General features: G+C 45.5%; 2 protein-coding genes across 3 annotated transcripts in view; one reads left to right on the top strand and one right to left on the bottom strand.

Moving 5' to 3' along the window:
- Positions 1-13,788, bottom strand: part of URB1 (URB1 ribosome biogenesis homolog) — a 44,769-nt gene extending 30,981 nt beyond the window's left edge. Inside the window, 14 exon segments of the mRNA XM_033084652.2 lie at positions 184-306; positions 2,637-2,784; positions 3,384-3,557; positions 3,929-4,066; positions 4,511-4,706; positions 4,997-5,127; positions 5,791-5,916; positions 7,050-7,135; positions 8,246-8,317; positions 8,320-8,341; positions 10,265-10,397; positions 11,901-12,052; positions 13,226-13,365; positions 13,614-13,788. Coding sequence (XP_032940543.1) covers positions 184-306; positions 2,637-2,784; positions 3,384-3,557; positions 3,929-4,066; positions 4,511-4,706; positions 4,997-5,127; positions 5,791-5,916; positions 7,050-7,135; positions 8,246-8,317; positions 8,320-8,341; positions 10,265-10,397; positions 11,901-12,052; positions 13,226-13,365; positions 13,614-13,752 — 1,780 coding nt within the window. The 5' untranslated portion in view covers positions 13,753-13,788.
- Positions 13,789-13,845: 57 nt separating this feature from the next.
- The window catches only part of EVA1C (eva-1 homolog C), a 45,635-nt gene continuing 31,561 nt past the window's right edge, over positions 13,846-27,919 (top strand). Inside the window, exon 1 of one of the 2 annotated variants that reach the window (XM_033084503.1) lies at positions 13,846-14,365. Coding sequence is in view for 1 of the 2 variants with exons in the window: in XM_033084496.1 (XP_032940387.1) it covers positions 23,196-23,322 (127 nt within the window). In the remaining variant the exon portion in view is untranslated. Of the gene's footprint in view, positions 14,366-23,100; positions 23,323-27,919 lie in introns of those variants that run through there. The other variant, XM_033084496.1, reaches the window with a different exon arrangement.

A 27,919-nucleotide genomic window follows, 5' to 3' on the forward strand; every position in this document is an offset into this window, starting at 1 on the left:
TTAACAGTGCCAGAGCACCGCAGAAATAGCAACAATAAATGCCAATACAATGGCAGAACTAAAACGGGCTACTTTTAGAAAGCAGCTCTTTATCTCCACAGAAAAGCAAACATTCCCTTGCGCTGTGGACTTTGTAAACAGCCAGAGAAAACAGTGGAGGAAGTACAAATAACCATCACATACCTTTTAGCAGCTTGCTGAAATCAAAGTTGCTCCGTGCTACCAAGTGAGGCACAACCTTCTGATAAAGACATATGACCTGAAGCAGTGTAGCTTTCAGAAGCAGCATCTCAGCATCATCTGAACCTAAACAAATTGTTTCTGTAATTAGTTTCTTCTTCCCTCACAGCAAGAGTGCACGGTGTTGCACCCTCCATTACCCAGCATGAGAATTACTAACTGCATTTCCAATAGACTTGCCTAGCAAATGACCTGCTATCTTCCCAACAAGAAGAGAAAAACACCCACTGAATCCCAGCTCCCTCCCCCAGCACTCCTATATGAACGCTTTCCAAACTAAACCCACTTACTCCGTGCTTAGACAGAGAGCTGCCTTTTCTAATTTGACTCAGAAGCGCTGGCACATCTAGAACACAACCTGCACATCTGAATACTCACTGTAAGAATCGCACCAGTCCTGCTGTTGTTTAAGGCTGAATAACAGGAAAAAGTGAAGGACGCTGCTGATCTCTGGGGACACTACTTTTAGCTAATATCAGGTAGGTTTAGCTGGGCAAGTGCAGAAGACAGTACAGTACAGTGTTGCAAATTTCTTACTTCGGTTAAAACATTCTTTCTTTCCCTTTTCCCTTTCAAAATAATACTTTCTCAGTGAAAGCTCTTGGCAAGAGCCAGATAACAGACAGCTGTACGAGAGAAACACCTACAGCACCTAAGGCAACTGTTTACTTCCCAGGAAAAACCATCTCAGGTTTATGTTGTAACATGAGGAGGCATAAAAGCTACTTGTTATGAAGTCATTAATGAAAAAAAGCAAAGTACATGGGCCAAAACATTTAATGCCTCATTTCTTCCTGGTAACTTGGTCTCCCTTAGGGAGTTAGGAAGAACTGGATGAATGCCATGGATAAACTTTGTGTGCCTGAGTCTCAGCTGCCATTAGAAAAGAATTCTCTGGTGGCCACAATGCAAATAAAGCTGGAAAAGGCAACTGGGAGTAAGTGGCACAGCATTACCACCTCAGAATGCTGAGGAACTACAGCTCCACTCCTACAGAAATTAGTTGCTCCACTGGCTTCCAAGCCTTGGACTGTCAGTGCTGACAATAGTTTGCTGGCCAAAGTGGGGCACACAAGGACATTCACTGAAAAACCTTTTGCTCCAGGAAATCTCACTGTGGAATATGCCCTGTGAAGATTTATCTCTAGCCTCCAAGGAAACCTTCAAAGGCCACCGGCCAAGATGCAGACAACCCTGAAATTTACCATTCCCTGCAATGAGACTATGGAAGCAAGCCCTTCAGGAAGGACCAGGGTTTCAAAGAGGAAAACTGAAGCCTTCACTCCTTCCCTTCCCCCTCTTCCAACACTCAAAGCTACACTACTGCCTTACATCAACACAAGCATTTGTGTAGCCACAGTAACTAACTGCTAAAAAAAAAAATACCTCCTGGTAAAATAACTTGCACAAACAAAAATCTCTCCAAAAATTCTTTTTCAGGCATATCAGTCTCCCTGCCAGTTTTATTTTGCAGCTGCAAATACTACTAGCATGGAAAGGTCAAGGGCATGAGGGCTGAGTTCAACAACAGGAGCAGCAGAGCCCCACACCTGAGGAGGAACAACCCCATTCACCATTCACATTCTGGGCGCCACCCAAGTGGAGAGCAGATTGCCAGGGAAGGATCTGAAGGCCCTGGAGTGCTGGTGTCAGAGAGCTGCTCTTCCCCTCCTCCCAGCACTGGGAAGGCCAAACCAGGAACGTTGTGTTCAGGTCCAGACTCCCCAGAACATGGAGACACTGGAGAGAGTCCTGCAAAGGCTTACAAAAATGGTGAAGGGACTTGGAACATCTCCAGTGGATGTTCCCACTGGAGGAATGGCTGGGAGAGCTGGGACTGTTCAGACTGAAGAGAAGGCTTAGGGACATCTTCTCAATGCCTCTCACCTGAAGTGAGAGAGCAAAAATGACCAGGCCAGGCTCCTCCCAGAAGCACCAACTGGCAGAAGCAGAGGCACTGGCACAAAGGGGAACACAGGAACACTCTGAGTGCCAAGAAACACTTTTTGACAATGAGGGTGATTGAGCACCCACACAGGCTGCCCAAAGAGGTTCTGGAGTCTCCATCCTTGGAGATGTTCAAAAGCTGTGGGAACGTGGACCTGGGTAACCAGGTTTAGGCAGAGATATAGCAGGCAAGATGATTTATCAAAATCCCTTCCAACCATTCTGATCCTGGGACAGAAAAGCCAAACTGCTTAACCTTCTAGTAGCAGTGGCAGCCTATACGTTAAACTGTATTCTCAGGCAATTCTAACAGCCTGAAGAACTAAACAAAGAAAAGGTGAGTAGTAAGCATACAAGTGAGATCTGGATTCTGCTCAAGTTCAGGGGGAATGAGGGTTTTGCAACACCCACTCCCACTGACAAGCTATAACTCCACCTGCTTTGCCTACCATGCTGCTCAGCAACTTCTGTCTCGGTCATTGCCTTCACAGTGGAGACATCACCTTCCTTTTTCTCTGCTGGGCCATCAGTGTGCTCTCTCTTTTGCTTCAGAAGGGACTGCCAGACAGCCACGAGATTATTCATGTCCGGTAAAACCTAAAAGCAAAAAAGAGTAAATTGCAACAGCTCTCTGTCGTAAGGCAAAGCTCCTTGATAAATACATCTCCCCAAACACCCAACAGGAAGATCTGCTGCTCTTGACAAAGGTTGGAATTGACCTCGTGTGCAATCAGGGAATGACCTGAAATCTGGCACTGTATTTCCACTTCTGCAGAACACAAGTACTGGAAAGAACATCTTACTGAGGTTTCCTGTGAAAAACTGGTTTGAGTCTTCTTCCTCGTGATATATTTTCAACTCAAGTGCTCTCTTCTCTAGTAACTTCTGAGTAACCTCTGCTGGCTGCATTGACTTGAACCAGGAAAAGAACTTGCTTCCCGTTCTTGGGAAGTCATTTGCAGCACAACAGCCATTAATGTCACTAATCTGTCTCACCACAGAATTTTGCATTCCCATCAGACAGACACGTCAGGAAATGGAGGCTCCTACCTCACCATTTAACCCACAGCCTCCCCAGGCTACCATCTCCTGCCTTCTCGGCTGGAACCACTTGAGGAGAAAGTACAGAGGAGAGCAGTTGCCTACTGCCCGCAAAATACCTCCTGTCGACCCCCCAGTTGTCTCTTTCTCTCTACCTTGCTGACTGCTTCCCTGTACAGCTGCACAAACTCCTGCACTGCTGGCAGCGTGTAGATTTGTGACCTTTGCCAGGTTTCTTCAGACAAACAGTGCTCAATGTTCCTCAGGGCTCTTCTCAGCACCATGGATACCAGCGACAGGATGCTGTGCTTCACCGCTGTGCTGGGCAACTAAAAGAAGGAAGTGAATAAATGACATTTCAGTGATTCCTGTTATGCTTTGCACAGAATCTGTACTCTCAATGTGCGTTAAAATTGGTCAATGAATTCATTATTTTCTAGATCTTGGCTAGCAGTAAAGAATCCATAGATCCCCATAACCATTAGTGGACAGTGGCAGAACTGGTGCTTGTGAAAGGCACCTGGAATCAGCATCCAAATTCATTTTTCAGTGCTTCCCCAAGCCAGATTTATGCTGGGGCAGACTATAAAAACCACAAGTAATTAAGCAGCTTAAGAAATTTCTTGAATGATCACACACTACAATCAAACAGTACTAACTGGGACAGAAAAGTCACTGAAATATTATCGACTGCTCTTACATTTAACCCTTTGCTGAGCATTGTTTTATTGCACACTGTAGGGACTGTTGTTACCATCACCATAGACAACAATCTGGGAAGAGGAATAAACTCTGAAGTCTTAAAAGAATTGGAGATGTCTGGTTGAGCCTCATAGATCTGAAAGAAAAGGAACAAATATGTAAGTCCCATTGGTACAGCCCTGGAGATAACAGCTTTTTCAGGGAGCATTTTACAGAAGGATTTGGACTCGCTGGAAGTAATGGAAAGGTTAGATGCAATTTTTACGCAAAAAGGCTATGCAGCATCCACCAGACTCCTACTCAACTCAACAGACCCTCTGTATGCAACCAGCATTCCTTTTCAGGAGATCACAGCTCCTACTTGCCCATTTTAAGCTAAACAAAGAGGCAGCGGAACACTCACAGAAGACAAAAGGTTTTTTTAGCTGAGCTTTGATGTTGCTGCATCTCAAAAAAATATGTCACTGACGTGATGTTTTCCACTGTTTCTTACACCAACTCCTTCCTTCTCGGTTTAGTTTAAACGCCTATAGAGCCTCCTGCTCTGAGCATGGTTTTTTACCATCATCCATACTCTTACCTTCTTGAGTAACTTCACGTTGTCCATCCAAGCAGGCGCCACTCTAGGAACAAAGGAATAATGGGTCTCCTTGAAGTATCTATTCAATAAATCTGGGCATACTTTGAGAACATTCACCAGGAGATCAGCAACCATTTCATCTTCTGTTGCGGTTCTTAAACCAAGAAGGAAGTGCAGAAGTACCACATTTCCTCCCCTGTTGAGCACAAGAAAAAAATATTTTGCATAAGAAATCCGTCTTTTGATACTTTATATGGGATGTGAACTCTTCAGCTTGTCTAGCTGTTCATTGAAGGTGAGACCTCCCACCTCCTGGCATAATTCCAAGTGTATACTCAGAAGTAAGAAATTAATTTACCTCCATGTTTTCTGCATGACAAACAGTGCATTAGTACCACACATTTCAGGGTAGACACAGCAACTAGCGAGGGTTCTTTTGCTTCTAGCAAAACATCCACATACAATCCCAGCTGCCCAGTGACTTACTTGCCAGAAGTTCCAAGACTTGCATCATAGAACGTTATGCCATGTTTCAGAGAGCAGCAGAGGTCCATTAAGAAACTATGCACAAGTTCTCGCACCATTGCTTTTCCCACCTCTTCAGAACCTTGAGCCACCTATAAAAACCAACAAGAGGTAAAAGAGACATATGAGATCTCATATCACAGATACCAACTTCACTCTACATTTTATATGGCTCCTCTTAGAGAAATACTACAACAAAGTTTGGTTTTTGTTCAGATTAAGAAGAGAAGCTTCAGGACCTGAAGGTCTCTTCCAACCCAAACCATGCTGTGATTCTACAGTTCCTTTAAGCTTCCAAACCCGGAACAACTCAAGATGCCTGTGGATGAAAAGACTTCTGACAGCTGTGGATGGGAAATCATGAATCTCGTGACTTACAGGGACTGCCAGGAACTGTAAGAACTTAAAATTTATTCAGAACTGAAATGCATGTGTAAGAATGGGGTCAGAGATTTGCACAGCTCTAAGCAGACACCTGCTAGAAACACATCTCCTCCAAAGGGTGTTCACAGTATATCAGGATGGGAGTGGCAGGGTTGCAAGCACCTAGCAGAGGAATACAAGGGGCTAGACACAAAGGTGAAAAATCTGTAGCCAAAAGCCAGTGAGAAGCAGTAGAAATTGGGAGTACATTTGAAATAGGCTCAGTAGATTTCTCTTTCTGAACTCATCAAGCTCAGAGCAATTGGGAGCTGTTTCAAAAGCTGTGGGTTGAAAGAGGAGGGAAAAAAAGGCAGCACGAGGACTAAGCAAACCTTCAAATCCTCAGGGCTGACATCAGTAATCCCATTCCAACGGTACAGTGAAGCGATGTGAAGCAACACTTCTGCAGTGAAAGAGCGCACCTTCTGTGTTTTGCTGATGCTCTTGTTATGAACCACCTGAAAGTGAGGAAAAAAAGCAAACTCTTCTAGTCATTGCAAGTTATCGCAAAATCACGGCAAAATAGCAACACACTTCATTCTTCTAGTAGACACAGAGCTGGCTCTCCTCACCTGGGCAGGAAGAAAGGTTCTGCCTGTCCTGTAAACACTTGTCTCACATGCTCCTGCTCCACCCTGACCCTACACCAACCTCTGCAAACCCTGCACCAGCTGGACAGGACAGATGTTCACATCCCACTGAAGGGCACGCATCACGTTTGGAGCATCACAGCCACAGACCAGAACCGTGGGAACCTGGGCGCAGCCATGGTAATGCCTACTGCACATCAAGTTTGAATGAAAGGGAATACACAGCAGAGGAAGTTTCTCAAAACTTCTTCTGCTGTGTTTTACTGCTGGCTTTGTTTTATTTCTCGTTTTTCTTGCTACGCTGAAAGTCATATGGTGTGCTGAGGTCCACCAATAACCTAACAGCTCATGATGTATGATACCCACTCAGGAAAAGCTTCCTTTAACAAGAAAGTTTCAAGGAGGTTTATTTTACATGTAAATGGTAGCTTTTTTATGCTCTTTATCCTTTTGCAACAGCAAAATGAAAAAACATTTTTGGCTTTAACTGGTCATTAGTGAACAGCCCGAGGCTCAGGAAGGCTCCTATGGCAACACTTGAAATTTGAAACTATTTTTCCTTCATTCTCTCAACTGTTCATCCAACAGCTTATGCAACATCGCTACAGTAGTTCAGAGCAGACATTAAAAAATCGTAGATACTGGAGTTAAAAACATTTTAAAGAAATAAACCAAAACACATCTCAGGTGCAGCCAGCTGCACAAGCAACAAGCGCATCCCAGGGAAGAGGCAGGGCTCAGAAGGGGACAGAGCACAGGAAAGACAGCAACCACAACTCCCACATCTTTCAGCAACTCCTGCCGCCCTGTTTTCAACCCTGACACAGTAATCTAGCCAAGCTACCAACCTCCTGCACACGTTACCAGTCACACACGCTGCAGCAGCACGCTGCCAGCAGCCCTGAGAACTGAACGGTGCGTGAGAAATCACTGCAGAACCCTTTCCAGCAGGGAGGAAAACAGAAAACATCGGACAACACAGTTTCAAGGCTGTATCATACCTTAGTTCTCAGTGTGGAAAGTAGAAGATTGACAGTAGAAACTCTGTCTTCCTTTATTTCAGAGCGAAGAATATCTGGAATGAAATCTAAGAGAACATTTCAAATTTAAGTTAAAATGTGAAAGCTCTTTTCATACTGAAAGGCTTCAAGAAATTCATACCCATTCCTCTTCCACGTCACATTGTTTATCTGGCTGTTGTATTCCAGGAGGAATTCCAAAAGGCAGCAATCAGAGCTCAGAAGGATGATGTGACTACAGTGATGAGCAAGCCATGCTGCCAAACCTACTCTGCTCTTGACCTGCCCAATTTGCCAACTTGCTGATTAACACTGCTACAGCATCTGTCACCTTCAAATACACTTTGGGCCCTGAAATGCCATGCTAAAAATCCAAGTAAATTCATATCCTTCCCACTGAAGCACTCGTATTTATTTCACTGAGTGATTCTCAAATGTTCAGAGGCTCCAGCTCCAACCACATGCATCATCTTTTGGCTCCCCTGGAAGACCTTGGGGTTCTTGCAAGGCAGTGAAAGCCAGCTGTCCTGACTGGGCTGAGGTGTGCAGTCCCCAGCCTGAAGGAAGGAAACCATTTCCAGCACCTAAAGGAAACCAGCAGCCCCGGGAGAGCAGGAGCAAGAGAAGTAAATAATTACAGCTAATTCTCAGTCCCCCCACCAAAGGAGAAATGACCTGCTGCCAGCTAAGGGCATAAGGACTTTTTTTTTTTAAACACCCTTTCTGGATCCCTTCTGAATAATTCTCTCATAATTTTACCAAGGGTCACAATTCGCAGGGCAAAGAAAGGCAATTCAAGTACACCCTTTTCAAAAGAAAACTAATGCAACACATCCACTGAGCAAGGCTTATGAGCAAGGCTGGAGGCCATTCGTTTCCTTTCTGTTTACTGACTCAAACTTTCATAGTAGACTGACTTTCTGTTAATCTCTGTCACCAAAGACTTTCTATTTTTGCAAAGGTTTAGCAGACAGCATATTGTTCTCAGGCAGAAGAGGCTTGTTTACTACACTATCAAAGAAGTTCATAGCTTTTCAGGCAATAAGATGAAAAAAATAGATTTTTGCTTCTTATTTGTGCTCTCTACGTGGTGCCCATTTCTCATTAGGTCACATTCATTATCACCGATAAATGTCTGTGCCTTAAAAACAAAAACCCAACAAGCAATTATGAAGTACCTTTCAACTCCAGCAGCTGTGCCAAGAGTGCATTGTCACCAGCAATGAGAAAGGACAGAGCAAACTGATACAGGCCATGGGGACACGTGCTCTTCCCTGGAAACAGCAGGGTAAAGACAAAATAAAAAACTCTTGTTAGCACGCACCTTGTACCCAATTGCAGAACCGATACTGCAGCTGTTGATGATCCCTGCAAGAGCCACAAACGGCTCAGTGAAACAACTTCTAGCAAAAGATTGCACGCACAGCCACAGACGCACATTTCCCATGCAATACATACAGTGCATTCAGCTAAAAAACTTCTTCCATGAAGCAGATCACTTTTTCGTAAAAAGGAAAATGTACTAGTTCGCGTGCTTTTCACTTCTCAGTGTATGAGACCAGGCCACAGATTTAAAGAAAAAGGAAACGTTAACAGCAGCTTCATGCCAATTTCATCACTCAGCTTCCTCACCTGTGCATTGCTTTGTCAGTTCTCAAAACGACCCGAAAGAGAGGCAAATTTAAAACTACCAACTCAGGCACAGCAGAAGCAGCCTGATGTAACAGCACCACAGGATATGAACAGTGACTCACAGAATGGTTTGAGTTGGAATGGATCTTAAGGATAACCTCATTCCACACCCTGCCATAGGCAGGACACCTTCCACTAACCCAGATTGCTCCAAGTCCTGTCCCACCTGCCCTTGGACACTTCCAGAGATGGGACAGCGACAGCTTCTCCAGGCACCCTGTGCTGGACTGTGTTGCATCAGCCTCATGGCCAAGAATCTCCTCCCAGTATCTAATGCAAATATACCCTCTTTCAAATAAAAAGGCGCCCCTTGTTCCATCATGACATTCCCTGACAGAGTTCCACCATGATTTGCAATAATTTTTAAACCTGCTGTGCAAAATTAAGCTGTATGTAAAGAAGCCTAAAACAAGATTCTGCGTAGGCAAAAGATAAGGTGGCAGGGACTCATCAAAGGGTTGAAAGAAGAAATAAAGAGAAACAGGATTTTGCTGTAAGCTTTGGGCCTGGTATATTTGTGTTAAAAACTCACCTCTGATAGTCAATTGTAATATAATTTCACTGAAAGCTGTACAACAGCCAGACCTTTTGGATGCTTGTTTCCTTGTACCTTACTCATGTATTTAAGCAACTTGTGGTCAAAAGACTACACTCAAGCATGTAAAATCAAGGGTGGAGGTACTCCTCCAGACAACTCCTGCAGTGAGGTCAAAACCCATGGAATCTGACAATTCCGGAACTACAAAAGGTGGTTCCAGGGAAAAAAAAGAGATGTCTTTGGTTTTTTGCCTTCCACTTGATTGCTTCATAAAGAAAAAGACTGAATTTTCATCTCAGATGGCACAAATCCAACACAAACGTACACATTCACTCTGCAACTAAGCTTTAAAATCCAGAAACATTGCAATGTCAACATTGCAAACAATACTGGATTTATTATACCCTTGCATTTGGAATGCTACATAAACATTCTTGTTCTAAAGCACTGGTTTGGGTCAATCCTGACTATATTTACCAAGCAGGGATAACAAGAGATAGTTTTGTCTGGAAAAAGAGAAGTGACTTTTCCTCCACACTCATATATTCTTAAGGATTTCCAGCTAGAGATTATTTAGAACTCTTATGTTTTCAAATGCAGTTACTCTGTATTAGTACTGGGCAATATCCCCTCTCCAACTTCCATCAATTTCAGTGGGACCAAACTGCAAAAAGGCTGACTACTTTTCAGGAGTTTACTATCACTTTCACTGTTTTAGACACTAGAAGGGCAGTTCAAAGAAACTGTACACTAATATTTTTCCACAGCTTGTTGGAAACACGAGGTATTTTCTGTGCCCAGTTAGGAACAATCAAGGACTTCAGCTGATGAAGGACGGGAAGGGAGAGTTAAGTTCTCGCAGATGAAAATACAGCAAACGCTGGCAACAACTTTGGTCTAAATAGTTAGGTAAAATAGCTGGTGGAGGCATGGCATAGCATTCCATGGCATGCAGCACCTTAATTACCTTCTTAAATCCTTTTCTCAACAATCCAGGCAGGTATTTGTTATTGAAATCGAAATGGCTATACACATCCCTTGCTGAATCCGGGCCCTGAGCCACCATTGCTGACAACAGCGTGAGGCACCCTCGGCTCATCCTGAAAAGACAAAGCACAGGTAAACCTGCAGGTCACTTCCAGGATGATGTTACACAAACCACCAAACCAAGAGATTAAAACTTAAAAGAGAAAATAGCAGGGAAGTTAAATTATCCAAGTAATTATTTTAGGCAGTAATAACAGCAGCTGGGAAAGAGGAACGAGGGAAGAAGGGAGAAGGAAATGCCTTTTTATCTTCTTTCCCAAAATTAAGCTGTAATGTGAGGCTGGATATTCCCTTTATAAAGTAGTTCCAAAGGCAGAAAGAGCCAAAATTAACAATCACAGCACTGGGGTTGGACTAGACAACCCTTAGTTATTCTCTGATTCTTCAAACTCCTACATTTATAGAGATTTGCAATTTATTTCAACAGGAATGCGTCGGGGCCCCTGTGCACAGGACCTCCACCATCTGAACAGCCACCACCATGAACAGGTTTGTAACCTGTCCATCATGATTCTGTCATGGACAATCTGTAAAAAGCCATGTGATTCCAGCAGAGATCACATCTGCTTGATGGGACACACAAGTAAAACCCTTCTGCACATCAAAGAGGTTGCACAGAAAATGCAGAGCATCTCCCATCAGAAATCTTCAGCCTCCTTTGTGCAGGCTCCAGAAGGATTTCTCCAGAACCTTCAATCTTCAAACACTTCATCAGAAGTGCAGATCTTGCACAGCTTCAAAACTTGTTTCCAGTATACCTGTTTGAGACTCTCTGTCCAGTTAAAATGCCTGCTGCGATAGGATCAACTGCACAGTGCAGGAAGCACAGTTGTATGAACTGGGAAAGCAGAGAAAACTCTTCTAATTCTGCTCAAAGACTGAAAGATAAGTCATTTGCCTTGGACAAGCCAATTTCAGGCTGTTTTTTTTTTTTCTCTGCTTTCCTCTTCCTCCCAGGTTTGTACTGAAACATCACTAGCATTTGCAACTTCTTTCCCCTATTCCACACGAGCACGAGAAACTGTTTGGTCTGGACTAGATAACACAGTTACCTAGCAACCTAAAATGACCTCAGATTTAAGTGACTAGAAAAATTACAGAAGAAAAACCAGTCTGAAAGAGAAAAATGCATTATGAACATGGAAACCTGACTCCAAAAAATACAGGGAAATAAAGCACTCAAGAGCAGCTCTTGACACCATCACAGGAAGACTGCCCAGCCCTGTTACACACAGTACACTTCACCTTAAAAATCAAGTAGCATTAAAATAACTCAAGGACTCAAGGTACTATCCATGTTAGCTCTCACTAGGACAGGCCCAACTACATGAAAACTACAGTTTCAGGAAAGTATCCCACAGCACTGGATTGTTTGATGTATCAGAGATTCCATTTCGCAAAGACTTCCACAGGCAATTATTTTATGACAACTGGAGAAGGATTATTAAATAAAAGTGGATTATTAGCAATAAGTCAAGAGGAATTTTGCAATGTCTAGTACAGTCCCTCCAGACCAACTGACAGAGATTCTCCACCAGAGCACCAAGACGACTTACCTGTAATTTTCAGAATACAAAGCAGCATAGACGAGTTTCATGTAGGAATGAATCAACTTTTTGACAATGTTCATTCCCACGACAGAAAAATGTGAGAGGTCGCTGGCTGTCCTCAGTAAAATGGCTTCTAGAGCTTGAAAGACTAACAGCATCTGCAGGATAGAAAAGTAAGTTAATACCCAACTTGAAATTATTAGTTGCACAAAGAGTAATAACCACCACTAATAAAAAGAGTAGCCCCACTCCAAGAGGAAAGCTTCCACATATCAAAGTGACATTAACTTCTAGATTCTCTCCCTAATGAATGCTTCCTCTTTGAAAAGATCACTTCTGAGAGCATGTAGTTTCAAGATATCAGCGCTTCAAGGGACAATTGCTCCCAAGTGGACAACAAAAAATGAAAAGTGTCAGGAAAAAATACAGGGGCTGTTTCAGTCTTGCAATTAATTCCTTCCAGAAGGATCCAGAATCCATACAGCACTGGGGCTTCATCCATTACAAACATCAGCCCCTGTCAGCAACAGGATATGAGCAAAGGTTGTCACTGAACACGACACAGGTTGTCATTACACAGACAAAAATGATACTGAAAGGCAAAAAGCAGCAAGTGATGGTTAAAAAGCCACGCAATGCAATACTATGTTGTAAGCAGTTAGCAATGCTGCACCAGGATTCACAGTGAAAACTCGTTAACTCTTTGCTCATTGATCACAGTCTGACGAAGATAAATTGTGTTCAGCTGAAGTAAGAAAAATGAGGTCAACTTTACCAGTGGCTTCCTAGAGAAAATATTTCCTTTCATTAGCTTACTTATGTTTTGCTTTCTTAACTGCTTCTGTTGATCCCCTTATTTCCTACAAGGTGTTTTGAGAACATTTAAAGAACCTTAACAGCTTGATTTGGACAGGACTATTGGTTCTGTGTGTCATTAAATCCAGGAACACCTACAAACTGAAAAGAGCATCTGCCAATTCGTAGGTGCTTCTGTCACTGCAACTTTCAGGATAAAAACCCCAAAACAAACAAAAAACATATTAAATTATCAGAGTTACTTACACCACAAATCATTTCTTCACAGAACCACAGAAAATCCTGAGCTGGAAGGGACTCCCAAGGATCATCCAGTCCAACTCCTGGCCCTGCACAGACAACCCAACAATCCCACCCTGGGCACCCCTGAGACCGTAGTCCAAACGCCCCTGGAGCTCTGGCAGCCTTGGGAGCTGTGACCATTCCTCAGTGACCTTTCGCTGGCTCTTCCCCTCGGTGGGATTGCTGGGATTGTAGCCGCCAGTCCCTGAATGACAACCCCATGTCCAACTTACCTCACTTTCAGGCTTCCGTTCTCCATCGAGAAGCTTGAATATCTCAGCACACTCCATTGAAATTTTCACGTATCCCTCCACGACATCGTACACTTGGGGCGATGGCAGCGTCTTGGCGACGGACACGAAGGTCTCCAGCCCTGCAAAGCCAAAGCGTCACACGCGGCACCAGCGCCACATGTGGGGCCCGCTCCGGGCGGGACACTGAGGGGCCGGGCCGGGCCGGGCCGTGCCATCCTCGGCAGCAGCAGCACCGCTACCGGCCCCTCAGCCCCCCCGGGGGCCCACGGCCCCTCAGCCCGGGTCTTTCCCGCCCTGCAGAGCCCCTCAGCCCCGGCGGCCCCAGTCCCTCAGCCCCGGGCCTTTCCCGCCCTGCAGAGCCCCTCACCCTTGGCGGCGGCCGCCGGGTCCCGCAGCATCGCCTTGAAGCGGGCGCCATTGAACTCCTCGTCCCGCGGGCCACAGGCGCGCTTGGCCGCAGGCTCTCCGCTCGATTCCCCGGGCTCCCCGCTCCGCTTCCCGGCCATGCCCGATCCACGCGGCCCGACCCCGCCCCGGAACCTTCTTTGCTCCCGCAGGAAGGGGCGGGCGGATTGGGACCAGCCCCCGGGAGCTTCCGCGGCCCCGGCCCGGCCCCGCGGGAAGGCTTTCGCAGTCGCCGGTGCCCAGGGAGCGCAAAAAGAGTTAAAAGTAGTTGTCTTGGAATGGTTTGGGAGGGACCGTAACCATCATCTCGTTCCACCATCCGTTCCCACCCCCTTCCACCAGCCCAGATTGCTCCAAGCCCTTGGCCTCGGGCACTGCCAGGGATCCAGGGGGAGCCACAGCCGGCCTGTGCCAGGGCCTGCCCTCCCTCCCAGCCGGCAATTCCTTCCCAATATCCCATCTGCAGCGGTCCATCATCCATCGCCGCTTGCAAGGCCAAGCAGGTTTTGGTCATCCCAGCCTCCCAGGACTGCAGCCCCTGCGCTCCTGAATCAACGCGGTTTAAACTCCGGAGCGGGAGGGGGAAAGCGCGGAGTGCCGGGAAGAGCAGGGAGAGGAGAGAACATCCTCAGATACTCCTTTTTCCGGGAAAGGGAAAGGCTTCGGGGTGACCTAACTGTGCCTTCCCAGTACCTGAAGGAGTCCACAGGAAAGGTAAGAGAGGGACTATTTGCGAGTGACAGACCAAGGGGGAATGGCTTCCCCCTGCCAGAGGGCGGGCTGAGATTTATTAAAATTTAAGCTCTTCCCTTGCTTTCAGCAAGAGTTATTCCAGGACAAGTACACTGATAAGGAGAAATGGAAAAAACCTTATTCCAATAAACTGTTGCATACAGAATGACAACAGTTAAAACAGTAGTGGAAAACACGGGATATTATTTCAGGAAGAAGAAATGAAAATAAAGATCTGTGCAAACCCAAACTGAACTTTTTATCATATGTGCAAATATTAAAGGCAACGTTCGTATCTTCCTCGGCTTTTTGGCTTTTTCAAACTGGCTTGTTGGGGTTTTTTTAGCAAAATACAGTTTTATAAAAAAATTTTTAAAAATTTAAAAATAAAAAAGGTGGTCCAGAGAAGGGCAACGTTCTCAGCCATTCTAAGACAGAATGAACAAATACTTTGACATTGATGGAAGATACTGCCGTGTTTTGAGAACACATGGCAGAACAAAATAAAAGAAGGTAATGTTAGAAGACAGAAGAGGGTAAAATAAAAGGAGTACCTGAGACTGGGGGGAAAAAAGGAAATGGGAAAATATTAATTGCTACAAATTAGATACAAGGGCTTTTTACAAGTAATTTATGAGAACAAAGCTAAAAGCATCTTACTGCTGCTAGTGACACCATGCTCCAAGCTCTGCTAATAATTCCTATTTCTAGCAATATTTAAACTTAACTCACCACAGTCCAACTGTTTTTCTGCTTGTTTAGATGGCAGTTCCATTTGGAACCTTAGTATAGCAAATTCTATGCAGAGGTAGAGACTTCCATACAACATTTTTGGTGTTTCTTCTGGGTGATGGGAATCCTTTGTTGTAGCTTTACAGCTTTTTTGACACTTAAATGTATCCTGGTGTCCAAATATACTTGCAATTCCAGAAATTGGTAGGCACATAATATGGAAAGTAAGTAACAGTCTCAAGAGGGAGTTGCTGTGTTACTGAGGGGATGAAAAGGAAGGCAAGAGCTAGTAGAACCACGAAAAAATAAATTTTGAACACAGCTTTTAAACAGCTCAAAGTACCCGTACTGAGATCTTCAAGGTAAAAGTCCCAGTTACCAGACTAACAGGCCTGATAGTTGTCATCACACCATATTTCGTACTTCTAGTCTTTCTAAAAGTACTGCAGAACGCTACTGAAAATTATTTTTAAGGTCAATTATTCTCTCCCCTCACTGCCTGTGCAGCTGTTAGAGGAGCTGTTCCAGGAGGCTGGGGAAGCAGACTGCTGGTTTCACTTCCATGTTCTGCTGAAGTGCACTTTGAAGCACATGTCCTTTTCTTTCCCTATTTTATCTGACAATTTCCCTCCCCCATATCATTTTTTTGGCAAGCAGCATTTACGGAGGGCCAGTCAAAGACCTCAGGCTCAGATAAATTTCGTCTGCTCTGTTGTGCTTATGTGTGCAACAGATGGGAGCAGCGAATGAGTCAAGGAGTAACTTCTGAGCTGCCCAGTTTTCAGCAAACCACAATATTTTCTGTGATTCTTGCCAGATGAACATATCATCATATCCAAGTTACACACTGCCCCTCTGACATTTTCAAGTCTGAAAAAGAATTCTTGGTCGCTTGCATGAACATTGGCTCTCTGCCTTGTTCAAGGGACAGTTCTAGATACAAGAGTGATTGAGTCAGTGACCCTTTCCTGCCGCAGTTACGACCTCTGAAGCCTTTACTACCCTGACCAGTCTGCAAACAGCCGAGCCCCAGCCCTGCAGTCCTGCCTAACTTGCCTTTGCCTCCCGAACTTGAACCTTTTCCCTCACTCATGCAATCCTGAAGACAAAAATCTGATTTGGCAGATGAGGCCATTTCTAACGCAAAAGCTTCACCGAGGCTTCTTTTCTGACTTCTGCTTTAAACAGTCCTGTCCTTCTCAGAGAGCCCCTATCTCCAGCTTTTAGCTGTACATGCTTGCTGTTCTATAGCTAATACTTACCACCCCTCAAGGTTAAGTCTCTTGCTATGCATTTATGTCATTCTCTAACCATGTCCTCATGACCTTTCCTAAACTCAGCCTGATCTCCAGGCCTACAACCTCTCCCTGCAGGTGAGGGACTACCCCTGGGTAGGACTGCTGACAGACCTGTGCATGAGCCCAGCTGTACAGCCCAAATCTGTCCTTTAAACTCACTGGTGTTTGGGTGTTTGAGCCCCAGTTACAGTAACCCCTGTGGCAGTTTCATTTCCAGGCCATCTCTAAGTTGTGATCCCCTACAGTAATTTGGTGAGAAATGGATTAATTTCTTAAAAGAAATTTTTCATTTTATGTCTAAATCAACTATAGAAAGCATTCAGAGGAAATGTGTAGTAATTATGTCAAGACAGACGTGACTGGACCCAACACCAGTCTTTCAATAAAAAACTTCTCATGCTTTCTCTCCACAGACTTCTCTCAGGTAACTCTGGCTCCTTTCCTCATAGGCAGCTCCTCACAGCACTGACTTTTCCTCATAGCTAATGAGGAGCTTCACACAGCTCTGACTCCTTCTCTCCTCTCTGCAAGTTTCCTTCTTCCTTGTGCATGACTGACTAACCCCAACCTGTCCCTTTGCCAGTCATCTAACCCTGTTTGCTCCTCACACAGCATCTTCTTACCTGTCTGTCCCTCACACAACCACATCCCTTCCTCCTCACAGCACAGCCAGCACACTCCATCCCAAACTACTGCAAACTCTGCAACTCGACCCGCTGACCCACTCTTTTATGACCCCCATCCTCACTGGGCAGGCAAGACTGTTTCCACTCCTCGGTAATCAGCACAGCTGTAATTCATCAGGAAAGATTTCCTCCTGCACTGTCCTTACAAACTATTCTCCTACAGAAATGGAATTAACCCAAAATCGCATCTGCAATTCTCAGTGTTTGGTCTTAGTTTACTCAATTATTCCATGGAAAAGTTTCCTCCAGTTTTCCCCAAAATTCCTGGTGTGATATCGAGCTCTTTGTCAAATCTTCCTGCTTTCCAGCCTTTGACACCCTGAGGCATAGGCATGGGATCACAGGAGAGAGGGCGGATGCTGCCCAGAGATGGGCTCTCAGGACCTCCTCCTCAGCACAGCCTCCTCAGAAGGGAATATTCCCAACACTGTCACTTCTTTGTCATCATGTCTGAATGCCCTGTGCCCCGTAGTCCCATGATCCCTGCTCAGATCAACCCTGTATGCTAGCTGACATGCAGTCATCGCAGAGCTTGAATTCCAGAAGTGTGGCATTGAGCAGTCCAGGTGATATGCAAAGGCAGTGTATCGGCCCAGGAGATGAGTGGGCTGGCAAGGCTGAAGTAAAGCCTCAACCTTGTTTAGTCTAGATGCTGTAAAACAAAATCACTTCCCCACCTCTTCTTCCTCCTTCTCCAATCCCACAGTTATTTCAGCTGGAGTGCAAGAACTGCATTTTCGGCCTGACTAATGGCAATTTATCTTCCTCCCATGAGGAATATTAGAGCCTGTCAATATGGAAGGATCTGCCAACAAGGCATTATGAGCATCAGGGGTTAGAGTCAGAGCATGGGGTGAGTCTGGAACTGGGCTCCGTGCCCAGGTGCTGAAGAAGGGTGGAAAGATCAGGAAAGAAGGGAAGAGGACAGAAAAGTGGGGAGATCAATGAGCAGGCTGGGAAGAGCTAGAGGAGGCATATGCTGAAAGCACCTCCGAGTACCTACTGCAATATTCGGGGTATCTTCTGTGTACTGAAGTCCTTCCCACCTCCTACATGTAGAATAATCTTCAAGCATCATCCAGTCTGAGTTAGTTTAACGTAGTCACTGAGTCACAGAATTTAGCAATTTTCAAATTTCATCATTTCCTTCTAATTTCACAGTGCTCAGGATGAATTAGCCTGAGGTCTGGATCTCAAAATTATTAACTTTCACTGATCAGGTATGGATATGGGCTGCTCTTTTCCAAAACACTACCAGTTTTCCATGCCTTTGCATACCTAACTTGGGAGACCTTGAAGCTTGATTTTTTCCAAGGCTCTTGGAAAAGCCACAGTTTTTTCAGTGTTTTGACATTGATTCTGTGGCTTTAAAAAAGCTTCAGTCTTGAATTTCAAGTACATAATCATTAGTCATTTTGGAAGATCTTAGCTTAAATACTTACTAAAGGGGAACAGTGAGAGCAAGCCATCGAAGGCAGCCTCATAAAACCATAATGAATCACTTTCACAAAGAGGTTGATTTCCAGACCATGGTCCACCCAGCAGCTCGGTCCTAATGTCCTTCCTAGACGGAGAGGCAAGACACATAGTCCTCCCCAGCGTGCCTTTGAAGCGCCGTGTCAGGAAGTGACCAGGGACCACTTGGATGCTTTAAGAGGGAAAGAGCAACAAAGCCAGGACCTTTTCCTTGGTACATTTGTTCTGCCTCCTCCTTAGGTCATGTTTTCTCTTGTTTCCAGCAGTAAGCTCTGTAAGATGGGACATGCCTCCTACTTCATGTCTATACAAGTGCCATGTGCACTGTTAGAAAAAATAATCTGTGTACAGGAGAAGTGCCAGCAAGACTGGCAGCGTTCAGGAGGGTGAGGAGTGGGGGCTTTCTGCTGTGTCTGTTGGGGAAATGGAGTGAGGTCTCATTCCAAATAAAACATGAAATTGGCTTTACAAACTTCATGGGTCACATCTTCTGTCTTGTGAAGTGGTCAGGGTCTCTATGGTGCTATGAGTAGTTTGGCCAAGGAGCACAAAATGACCACAAAACTCAAAACTTGTTTAGCTGAGTTTGCTCTCTCTGAAGCAAGTCAAAAAAACAGCAGAAACCAGTAAATATTTCCCCTCCTTCTAAATCTGCTAGGTGGAGTACTGCACTCAGTGTTCATTCAAACTTCTGTATACACACACCAGAATGTTTCCTAGCTCTGGCTCACAGAACTGGTCCTCTCAAGTACAAATTACAGCACACTTGAAGGTCTTGTTAGATTTCATTATCCATAGTACCTTGTGAGAACTTACAGCATCCAAAACACAGAGAATTAGAAAAAAAAAAAGCAAACAGGCTTCTCTAAAACTATTTTCAGCTTGTATCCATAGAAATAGAGGTTGGATTGGGAAAAACGTGCTCTTGTTATTTTAAATAATCACCATATAGTGATTACTGTAAAGTATGTGCTTTGTTTTCATTGGTCTGACACTCATTTCCATAGAAACAGAGAGAGGATAGCAACCCACTTGTTTGAACTGTCCTGTAGATTCTGCCTGTGTCAGAATGCAGGAATATAAAGCTTTTAAAAATGTGGGAAAAGCCTGGGGGGTTTGTTCCTAAATTTTATTTATTTTTTTGTTTTAATCCTCAAAATCCAAATTAGGGAACTTCTTGGAAACTTTATTCTGGGAGAATAGAATGAAAATGACAACCATCAGCTCTTAAAAAGATTATAGGGGAGAAAGCAGGAAGACAAAGCAGTAGGGGATATAGTAGAGAGAAGTGTACACAGACACATATGTGTGTGTGCCTGTGTGTGTGAAAAAGCATTTCTGAGATATTTTTCTGATAATTTTTGTTATTGTATAACAGATCTAGAGGTTTTTTTCACAAATAGAAATAGGCCATCTAACTCAACTGTCTACATTACTTCACATTCCTTTCCCCACAATCACCTTCTTTTATTTCACATTGTTTAGCTCTTAACTGGCAACACTAATTTTATTGGAATTGGCATACACCAAGCCCTGATATGAACTTTGAATTGGCAGTTTGGCTGAAGTTCAGGGAAAAAATTAATAATATGGAGAAAAAGAAGTTAAGTGCTCAGATTTTGGCCTTGCTTTTGCAAAGCTTTCACATAACAACACTATTTCTGCATTTCTGGCACTGTGAAATTATTCATTTTCTCCCCAAGTCCAAAAGAGAGAAACTGTCTGAAGCAGACTTGATCTCTCTCCTGGATTCTAGTTTCTGGACTTTCATGTGATTTTTTTCTTTAGGGAAAAAAGGGAATCTATTTCCTGTTGCTTGTGAGGAAAGGACAAGGCTGAGATTCTGTAATTCCACATGCTGAACATGTCTGGATCAGTTATATTGTCTTCCAGCAAAGGAGCATTGCCAGCTTGTAGGAGCTGCTTTCAAGGCTGCAGCAAAGAGACACATTCTGCACATCATGATAAACTCTTTCTCCTTTCCTGCCTTTGTGTTTTACTGCTCATCACAAAGAATAACGGAGATTCACAAGAATACTTTTTATATTTCGGGTTACTTGGTTTTAGGTTAGCAATGTAGTCCCCATTCAGAGGGAAAAGAAAAAAAAATATTTATTAAAGAATATCAGTGCCATTCTACTGAAAGCATGTCTTCAACTCCTGACAGCCACAGTGTCCATCAAGTTTTCCTCCTCCATAGGAAGGTTTTCCTTGAAGGCAGATGTGAACAAGCACGAGCACCCCGCTGCCTCTTGTGCTGTCATTCAACCCTCGCTGCTTCACCTCCCTGGAGGCTGCCGACTTTTCGAAGCTCTCCCAGTTCAGTCACTCCATTTGGAAACTGCCTTTGCCTTTGGGCTATACCCACATAGGGCCAAAATCATACCAGGCTCATTCCTGCACTTGGGGATGGTCTTTTGCTTACAGCACCAGGCTAGAAAAAGCTATGTTATCTCACTGGCAAGAGAAGATTCACAAATGGTCATCAGGTCACTCACAACAGACTGAGCAGCCCTGATTGACATCTGCGTTCCAGGGATTAATGAGCAGATGTGAGAGAAGGAGGTGAAACACTTCCCGTTAGAGCTGTAGCAGGTGGCATGGACGTGAGAAATCTCTCTGTTGGCTGTATAGGGAGTGGAGGTTTGGCATCCTGAAGCCACAGATGGTCTGATTGCACTCACCTGAAGTTACAGCAGATACCTAGTTATGGCAGCTAGGAAGTTGGGATAGATAGGCAAGTTCACCCTAATCATCTGAACACCATTCTAGAGGATCCAAGTATGGCCTTCAAATACTTTCTGTGCTGCTTTTTCCCCAGCAATCATTTCTGCCTTTGGTGGGAGTGACCTGAGACAGCAAGTGCATGAAGTGTCAGATTAAATGATCAGGTAAGGCAGAGGGTAACTGGCTGAGGTCAGAGGCAAACACTGTCCTTGTCTGAAACAGCCAGGGCTTCACCTGCAGAGCTACTGTTCTCTCTCCCCAACCGTGTTTGCAGCTGCAGATGTTTCAGAGTGACTTTATACTGTTATTTCGGCATCTTTGATCCCATTTATCTGAGTTCGGTAACACCTGATGGAATGTCCCTGACCTCAGATGGTTCAAGCGAAACCTGTTCCGCTGTTATCTGGCCAAGACTAAGGGAGCACAGTCTAATATCTGTGTGCTACCCGGTTGTTTTTCTGTGTGTGAAGAGGGAGAGGGTGAGGAACAAAAGGATTCATATTCAGAGATGAAGACCAAGTTGGTCAAAGTTCAGTGTAACCTCTGAAAAGAGGTGCCAAACTTTGGAAATTCAAATCTGGATGCATTCCAACTTCAGTTGGAACAGAGGGAGAGGAATAGGTTTAACACAATTAGTTTGGTTCCATCATCTTTCCCCTACTCACTCATGTTTGGGTTTTTTTTCTGGAGAAAGATCAGTGTGGAAATGCATGGCAGGATGTAAACAGCTGGATATTCATATTTACCCGCTTTATGCCCCAGCACAGACCCAGGAAAAAAGATGTTTTCATGGTCCATTTCCAGTGTTAAGCTCTCTTTCCTGAGGACAGCTCTTACAGGAACTGGGAAATGAGTGTCCTAATTTATCCCCTTGAGTCCCTCATACCTTAAAAAAAGCACCAAATTACATTTGAAGGTAGTTCAGCAGGTAGTAATGACAATTTGTTTGAACTTCTCACTGGTTCACTTTTCTGTATCACAGAAGATTTCAGGGAACAACGTGAACTCTCTCAAAGTAACCTCAAGAGGTTTCCTCACTTCGCAGTGAAACTCTAAGCCAAGCCTACACACTTCAAGCTCAAGGCACGCTGAACTAGCGTCGTAAAGCTGCGAGGCTGCGGTGAGGTGGTGTCACGCACGGCCAGTGCGAGCAAACAGAGAAGGTCCTTTTGCAACATAAAAGTCAGTGCTTTGCCCACTGAAATCCCTCACCCAGAGATCCTGCCAGGCGTAGGTGCCAGCTGGGTTCCCTCAGAGACCCGTGAGCCGAGGTGTAAGGGCAGGAGCGGGGCTGGAGCAGCAGGCTTGGCAGAGTCTGGCAGGAGGGCCGACGGCGTCTGGAGCAGGGAACGCAGAGAAGTTGGGCTGCGGGGGACCGGGAGTGATGGGGAGGGGAGCACCTGTCTCGGCAAAAACACAGGCGGGGAAATGTGGTCACGGTGTGTGTGAGTCCGTGACAATCCCCCGTCCACTGCCAAGCAAGAATGCGGGAGCAGACGGCGACATCGAGCCTCTCGGCCAGGAGGGAGGCGCGGAGCGCTCGCAGAGGGGTGGGGAGAGCCGGGGAGGGCGGGCGAGGCGCAGCCGGCTCTGAGTCAGGCCGGCCGCACGATGCGCGCCGGGGGCAGTGCCCGGCACGGCGCCGCCGGGAGCCCGCGGCCCTTCCCGGCCCTTCCCGTCCCTTCCCGTCCCTTCGCCGCCGCCCCGCGTCCCGAGTGCCCGCGCCGGCCGCTGCCAGCGCTGCTCCGCCCTCTCCCTCCCCTCCCACGCGGGGCAAGGGCAGCCCCGAGGGCGCCCGGCGGCCCGGGGGGGGCCGCACCGCCAGCCGGGACCGGCTGCACCATGTGAAGAAGCGGGGCTGCCCCCCCGGGCCGAGCCGCCCTCTCCCGCACCATGAGAGACGGGGATGCGGGGCTGCAGCCACGCCGCGCACAGGTAGAGCCCGGGCGGCTCCTCCGCCTCCTGTCCTGCGTGGTCCTTGTGTGCGGGGCGGAGGTCGCGGCTCTCGCCGACTTCTCAGGTACGGGGCGGGCACCGAGCGACGCGCTGCCGGGTGTGCGGGGGGCCGCGGAGCTGCGAGGGGCCGGGCGGGGGCGGGCACGGCGTGGGCGGGGGCTGGCGGGGCTGTCAGACCCCGCAGTGCCCCGAGGGGACCCCCCAGTCCGGGCAGGGGCCGCGGGTCCCGGCCCCAGCGCCGCCCGGAGCCGCGCGTTCCCCGGAGCGCTCCGTGTTGGTGACCCCGCAGCGGGGCCGTGCCCCAGCCTGCGCCCCGCCGAGCGCTCCCGTGTGCCGCCCAGAAGGCACAAGGGGGAGAGGGCTGCGGGCTCCCGGAGGGGCCGCGTGGGAAGGGACACGAGGAGCCGAGCTGTCGCTGCGCGGTGGGAACGCGCTGCGTGCATCGGCCAGGGCCTGACCAAAAGTGCGTGGAAGTCCCTGGAAACGTTCCCACTTTCTCCTGGAGACTTGGAGTCGGGCCCTGAGGGAGCGAACAAGTGCTGCGCTTCTCTCTGCTAGGAGGCAAGCCTAGGATCAGGGGGGTCCCTTCCCAGGGAGCAGAGGCAGCAGCTGTCGCCCAGGAATCACAGACGTGATCCCCGAGAGGGTGCTGCATCACTGCAAAGCGAAGTGACTGCAGGAGCCGGGAAAATATCCTTGTTTCCGTCAGGATGAGGAAGCAATCTCTGTTCTTCTCTCTTTGTGAAAACTGCACTCTTGTACCTTTTCTAGTGCTCCAGGACATCCCGCTGGTGTTAGGAAGTTATTTAGAAGAGCCGTTCCTCTCTTTTCTATGTGTCATAGCGAGCACGGCATATTCCTGGCAGTTGGAGGCTTAAGGAACTGCCTCTAGGGCAGAAAGCAAACCTTACCCATACTGAACAGAGCAGAACTTCCCAAAAGCCAGTTGAGTGCAGTGGAACAAAGTTAATATATAATTAATAGCCCAAATGTGCTGTTATGCATTTTAATATAGTTTGTGTCGATACAGTTCAAAATGCTGGTCATGGTTCTGTAGAAACTACTTCCTCAGCAATAGAAAAATACAGTTTGTAATTTTAAAAATTGTGTCTGGCTCCACAAGCCTGAAAATTTCTAAGCAAGGAGCCATGACATATAAAGACCAGAATTACATACTTGGATAAACTACATTTCTCATATTAAATTCCTCTCACATGTAAAAGGCTTTTAAAATGCTTGCTAATTCATTCTTTGGTGGTTTGTTTTGTTTGTTTTGTTGTTTGTTTTGGTTTTTTTTTGTTAGGTGGTTTTTTGTTTTGTTTTGTTTGGGTTTTGTTTGTTTTTGTTTTTGTTTTTGCTTAACTGCTGGTTTGAGATGTTAGTTTTGGAATCACATGGCAATTCTACACAATAACATAAAACAAATGTTCAAATTTTCCCTTTCAACTAGCCACTGAGTTAAAAATTATCCCTTTGTGTAGGAAAGCTCCTCTCACAAAAGTCATTTGTTCATTTCAAATGATGTTATTTAGATAAGGTTATCCAAGATTAATTTCAGAAGTACAGCTGTCTTCCGTATTCATTGTGCACTGAGCTTTCCAGACAGGTAGAATGACCAGAGAAAAAAGCTATCTCACCCCAGAGACCAGTATTAAACATGACATGCATATGTTTCAGTAAATGAGATGTAGAAAAGGAAAGCAGATTCCAGAATTCCTACCGGACTGGGAAGTTCCCAGGCCTGAACAAATTCTGCTCACATTTTACTTTTAACATGGAGATCTAATCCAGAATGACAGAAAAGACCAAAATGTTACTGTAACCTTAAAAAAAAAAAAATCCAGAGCATAGGGAGAAGTTTTTAGCTACTTCAAAAGCAGGTGCTGTGGACCAGGAGTTGCCAGAGGTGAGAGGACACCATGCAGTGCCATCCCCGGGCTGTTTAATACTGTTAAAGAATTACAAGCTCCACAACAGCAGCTTCGAGATGAGTTTGTGGAGTTGCTGATTTCCCTTGACAGGAACAGCAACTCGATTTTCCTAAACACTACTGAATATACATGGCCACAAACCTGGCCTGTTTGAAGTGCCTTGCAGCTGCCAAGTGCAATGAGGCCTCTACCCCAACAGTCCAAGCTTTCCACAGTTGTTGTTCCCTTAATGCAAGTGTTAAATCCTGCCAGCAGTTCCACCCTGCCCAGAGCCCATTTGTTCATAACCAGACCTGACTGTTTGCTTGTAACAACCCAAAGATGCTCCCTCATGCGATCTGTTTGATGCTCTGCAAAAGGAAGCAAGGGAGCAGTGCACAGTGAAAGTTATTATTACTGTTTTTAAGTTTGACTTGTATTTGTGGTCTATATCCTTCATACTACCTTGAGCTGCAGGTTCTTGCTCTCATCTATATTGTTTTGGGGTTTTTTTTTAAAAGTGAGACATTTCTTCACTGTGCAATAGCATTTTGTGGTTTGGTATTTTCCAGGGAAGAAAAACCTTCTGAAATAAGACACCAGCAGCAGTTCAAAATTCAACTCTGTGAGAACAACTCAGTAGTTTCTCTTACTGGAAGTAATGTTAGACACAATAAAGATCTGCATAATCTATCTTTCTCTAGCAGCTTGAAGCAACAAACAAGGAATTTAAAGGTTGGACTTGATGATCTTTTTCAATCTTAATGATCCTATGAATCTATATTTATTAGTTCCACTGGTTACTAAGAGTGGAGGTGTGCTTTAAGGTCTGCAGTCCTCTGTGTGATTAATTTTTCAAAGTAGAATTTGTGCCCATATTTAAACTGAAAGCTGAATAAGAGTGATCCTACAGCTACAGAATTTTCCTTCCCTTGTGGCTATTCTTGAAAACACACCTTTCAAGTAAAACATTTCCTTATTTTCTCGCTGATCACTAGTAGCTTTCACATTTTGGATCAGGCCCCATTCCTGGGGGCTGCTGTGAATTTTGCTGGTTCTCCAGTCTCTCAATAGTCTGGGCTCCCAGGACAGTCAGAAGTGCCATTTTTCAGGACATCAGGGCCTCATGACAGCCATTTCCCCACAACCCCTCTATGCTCAAGGACTGGTTCCCAAAACAAGTGAAACAAGGAGCTGGCAAACCCAGCAAACTTCTTCCCACCATTTCACACTGTAGGTGGCCTGGTGCTGTAGAAAGCCCAGCTGCTGAGGGAGAGCTGGCTCGGTGGGGATGGTGATGTTTTGTGGGTACCTTGCCGACCGCAGGGATCACTGCTCCTCATCTCCTCTCATCCCCAGCTCTCCATGCTGGCAGTGGGAAAAGGCCTTAGCTCTCCATCCTATCTCCACTCCTTCTCCTGCCTTTTCCCTGTCTGCTGACAAAGTGAACTGACCCCTTATCCATCTGGGAACAAACTCCTTCTCTCTGGCAACACTGAGGAACCCCTTTTTTCATTCACCTCCTTTTTACGCTCCTTCCTTCTTTTGCTGCTCTCCTTGCTGTTCTGAGCTCAGGCTTGACCTCGCCTCCTTGGCTCACTCACAGTCAGTCTCCCTTTCTTTACCTGAGTCCCAGCCAGGTTTTCTGGGCAGCTTTCAAGAAATGTGGCTGTAACTGAAGATCAAAAATGAAGTAATTGTGATTGCATAACCGGGGTGAGGAATGACTTTCTGGATGTGAACAGAAAGCAGCCGCTGCTTTTAATGTCTGTCCACTGGTGTCAACTTTTCTTCCAAAACAGTTCAGACAGAACTGAGCATCACTCTAACTCCACAGACTTGGTCTCCTGACCCAACCACAGAAACAAGTGGATCTAATGAAAAAGCAAACCAGTTCACCCAACAAAAATAATCTGCTCCTGTGACCTTTCTGCATTAGAAGTTCCCATTAAGTTTGGTGGCATTCACCCATCCCAGATTCCCCCAGGTAGAAGGAAAGCAAACAAATGCTTTGAGCAAATGCTTTGTTTGTAGTAACGTGGCAGGATCAATCACTACCAACCACAATGATGCAGAGGTATTTTGGCTGGCTTTGTGTTGGTCAGATAAAATCCTATATAAATTTTCTTGAGTCAGTTCTGTTGACTCACCGTGGCAATTGTAGCGTGTCCTTCAACCAGGATATTTAAAGAAGTGCTGGAACGAGTGATGCAATGATGCATCTTCTCAATACTGCCTTGTAAAAGTCAAGTGTTCACTGCTTTATTTAAAGAAAAACATTTCATTTTACAAATGTGTTTCATTTCAATAGTATGTGAGTTAAACCTCAAAGTCTGGTTTAAAGTTTCTCAGAGTGAAGCAGGCTTTGGTCTGGGATTTGTTCTGTGGAATAAAGAGGTGTGTGTCAGAAATGAGATGTTAGTTTAGATCACGGTGCTGAGACCCAAGCTTTTGTTTCAGGTTTGTTGCTGCAGTTCTTTTTGCCTTTCTGAGGAAGTGTAACTTACAAAACCACATTTCAGATGTGCTAATATTGTTTGTTAAATCCACTGATAAGATTTAGTTATCCCTGTTAGAGAAGTAAAAGCTTGGGTCCTGTCAAGTTCTTACACATTTTGTGAGGCCTTTACAGTAGGCTTCATCCCCAAGAAGGGATGCTGCCCCAAAAGCTCTCCCAAAATGAATTAAGGGGCAGTGTGATGCTTTTGCCCCTACAGATGTTAGGGAATTCAGACACGAGACACAAAACTT

Source organism: Catharus ustulatus, chromosome 2, assembly GCF_009819885.2.
Source record: "Catharus ustulatus isolate bCatUst1 chromosome 2, bCatUst1.pri.v2, whole genome shotgun sequence".
NCBI classification, from domain to species: Eukaryota; Metazoa; Chordata; class Aves; order Passeriformes; family Turdidae; genus Catharus; species Catharus ustulatus.